We start from the raw sequence: 3,532 nt of genomic DNA, 5'->3' as shown, positions 1-3,532 counted from the left end.
CTTAGTTAAAAGAAACTTGGAATGATGTCTATGTCCCCGTGTCAAGGTTGGCACTTTCCCATAACCCCCTCCATTTTCAGTGCCCTTTTTTTTAACTTTTGAATGCTCACTTGAATCATGTACAAATTGTCACGCTAGAATTGAACCGTTTACTTCAGAATTGGTGCAAAAAGATTCGAGATCTGCTAACTCATCCCGATCTCCTCTACATGCTACTGCTACTAGCATCCAAAAAGCATCTAACGGACACACCCTTCATTATCCATATATTCCATTTTTAGCTCCCGTGTATGTATGCGTATATGCGCTAACCTGATGAAGATAACGATACACGTTCGTACGGATCCTATGCTTGCTTACAAAATGCATGGATCCTATGTTGATGGCTTGATTTGGTTAACGAGTTTTTGGAGCATCCTGTCAGTAAAAGCTTGTTACTACTAACAACGTATATGTTGCACCTAAGCACCGGCATGGCATCGTGACAACGACCCGTCTGAGGCGCTGTCCCCAGGTGAGATTACCAATTGCCGTCAAAGAAGAATAAATTACATCACTCGACCGGAGATGCACTGATCAATCTACCACGGAATGTGTGATCACTAATTATCTGCAATCCTATTAATTACACGATGAAACGTCTGCATGATCACAGAGAACAAAGAGAAATCCAGATGGCTAGAGAAGCTACTCACCATGAACTGCAAGATATGCACAACATCTTCTAACAGAAAATCAAAGAATTTTAGTTTCTACGGTTCCATGATCGACAGGTCGATTGATCAATCGACCTCCGCCGCTAGAGGTGCTGCACGCAGGTTCGGCAGGTCGTTGGCGTCGTGCGCCGCGGCGGCGACCATAGCCAGCGCGTCCACGTTCTTCCTGCTGCTGGCCGGATCGGTGCGGCCGAGCTTGGGCGCGCCGGCGCGGCCGTTGGCGGTGGGCGCCGCGGTGACCATGGGAACGGACGGCTGCGCGGCCTTCTTCCTGATGCTGGGCTCAGTGCGGCCGAGCGTGGCCGCGCCGTTCTTCCAGCTGCCGGGCTCGGTGCGGCTCGCGCTCCGCTGCCCGCGGCCCTTGCCGAGGTGGTGCTCACAGAGGGAGTAGCCGACCAGCGTGGGCTGGCTGCAGCGCCACCCGAGCCCGTTCACGCGGCTGCACCGCGACCCTTCCATCAGCACCGGCGGGCCGCGCTGCCTCTTCTTGACGCCGCCGCCGATCTTGATCCCTTCCTTGACGTTCACGGGCACCACTGGCATTGCCGGGATGACGACACGTTCTCCGGCACCGATCACCGGCCGCTCAGACTCGTTGCAGTGTCCATTCTGTAGGCTGCATTGCAACATTACGCATGGAGGATTAATAATTTTCTGGCTTGAAGTTGATGACGCTACTAATACATCCGATGAAAACGAACATCTAGGTGGCAAATTGGCCATCATATACGTCATCGACTACGGCATGAACGAATTACATACCAAGGCCAAACCAGTTACGGTGGTACTACACACACGTACAAGGAGTCCCACATCGATCGTCTGAACGGTTCCATCAAAGATGCAACGAGGAGTCCAGTTCCAACTAGCACCAAGTAAACCGGCATGTGATGTGATGCAGGCCAGTGCCAAGAAGATAGTATTAATCATGCGTGGTGTACAACACATGCGCAGGAAGACGGAACAGATCGTAACATGCGTCCACAGGTACATGGCCCATGCATGTCTCCCCAAGAACATGGGGTGCATCGCATCGCATTGTATTGCACCCATGGAGGACGGTGGCTGGTGAGTACAGATCGCGGCAACAATGCGGGCATGGGTGGGGAGGAGAGGAAGAGGACAAAGCCACCAGGCTGTATGCCCATGATCGTCGAGATCCTCGCACGTCGGCATGCAAGGGGACAAAAATAATCCCACGACGAAGTGGATGCATGAGTCATGAGTGAGTGCACCGAAATACTACTACCATATGCCTTTTTTTCTTCTTCTATATACTAATAGTATGTGATCTATACCATGTACTGACAGTGTGCCGCATCGCCAAGGAGGATGAGACAGTAGTATTAAAATGGGCAGGAGTGGTGCCGTGTCATGTGCCGAGCTGGCACTGCATTGCACTGCCCCCACTAGTGCATGTAAAACGTCAAGGAGGCCAACAGAGCCCAGCGAACGGGAAAGAGGCCTTGGATGCTTTCCGATTCTACTCGATCCATCATTGCCGCAACCAGTATAGTATCATCGACGGATTCATCGGCCATGACTCGCACCACCGAACCGATCCGCGCAGGCCGGTGACACTGACACGGGACGCTTTTGGCTCATCGTCGTCACAGCGAATCACGTACCTCTCGTGGGTGTGGGTGTGGGTGCGGCCATCTGCGGCTGCCACCCCCTGACGTTGCGCACCGCCGCCGTGGTTGTGAACCGGTGGGTCGTCGTCGTTGCTGCTGCTGCGTCCCGCCACCACCACGTTGCCGCCCTGGCAGGTACAGATAGCGATTCAGTGAGGGGCAGCCAGATCTGAGGGACACTTAGTGGCGAATTAATCCGGGTGCAACGAAAGGAGTTAATTGGCAGGCCACTACTAGTAGTACAGATTGGAAGGAAAATTCAGGGAGAGAGGGGCCGGGCATGCACGCGCGCGAGTGTAACCGAATGTACCTGCGGCCCTGACGGCAATGCGGGCGGGCCGGGATCCGCGTCTGGGCGGAGCGGGTGCAACTCCGCCTCCGACTCGATCCTCCTCTTCTTCCCCTGCTCGGCCTCGTCCCCGGGGAGCGGCAGCCAGCGTTGCTCCTCCGCGTTCGGCGGTGGCGGTGGCGGTGGCGGTGGCGGTGGGTGGGGCGCGGTGAACGGATCTGAGGGCTGCTGCTCCAGCGGCAGCGGGTAGGGCGACAGTGCCTGCTGCGCCTGCGGCCGCCTCCGGATCCTCATTGCGGAAACGGGGGGAGAGACCGACGGCAATGGAGATTTGGGGAGGGTGCAGATCAAAGGGAGGTAGGGGGGTTGGGTGCAGTCCTCTCTCACTCACCTCGCCTCCCTCGTGGATCGCGATGCATTTATTTATGAGACGGGGGGAGGGAGGGAGTGCAGCAGCGGATTTTTGGTGCAGTTTGGCTCGGCGTCTATCTGCGTTCGAGATCGGAGAGGAGAGGGGCGGGGCGGAAGGCGTGACTGCGTGAGGTGGGGACGTGGGGCATCGACCGATGCAATACGCCATGTGCGGTACAACTGTTGTTGCATGGGGAGACGGGGCGGCCGGGGCGGGCGGGGTTTGGTGGTATCGCTATGTGTACAAGACATGCCTACGTATACGGGGCGGAGCTGATTGTATGCATCTCATCCTCGTCTGGTGAGTGTGACTTGCAGGGTTCTTCTTCTAGGCTGGAGAGGAGGCGATCAGATCAGATCGGAGTGACTAGTGCACGTATGTAATATACGTACGCTGCACCCACGGTGCCCACGTACGTGTCTTAGACGTGCAAGAGTGGTGCATTGCCGTTGTTGAGGACTAGGTACTAGCGGTCACCGTA

General features: G+C 55.7%; 1 protein-coding gene across 1 annotated transcript; it reads right to left on the bottom strand.

Annotated features, from left to right (window-relative positions):
• Positions 1 to 537: 537 nt before the first annotated feature.
• On the bottom strand, positions 538 to 3,190 carry LOC123134609 (proline-rich protein 12). Its single transcript, XM_044553828.1, has 3 exons — positions 2,661 to 3,190; positions 2,345 to 2,478; positions 538 to 1,332 (listed from the first exon to the last, which is right to left on the bottom strand). Exons 1-3 carry the CDS (start codon positions 2,931 to 2,933, stop codon positions 783 to 785), a joined length of 957 nt encoding a protein of 318 aa, XP_044409763.1. The 5' UTR covers positions 2,934 to 3,190; the 3' UTR covers positions 538 to 782.
• Positions 3,191 to 3,532: the final 342 nt, after the last annotated feature.

This window comes from Triticum aestivum, chromosome 6B, assembly GCF_018294505.1.
Source record: "Triticum aestivum cultivar Chinese Spring chromosome 6B, IWGSC CS RefSeq v2.1, whole genome shotgun sequence".
NCBI lineage: Eukaryota > Viridiplantae > Streptophyta > Magnoliopsida > Poales > Poaceae > Triticum > Triticum aestivum.
This window is presented reverse-complemented; position numbering and strand designations above follow the sequence as displayed.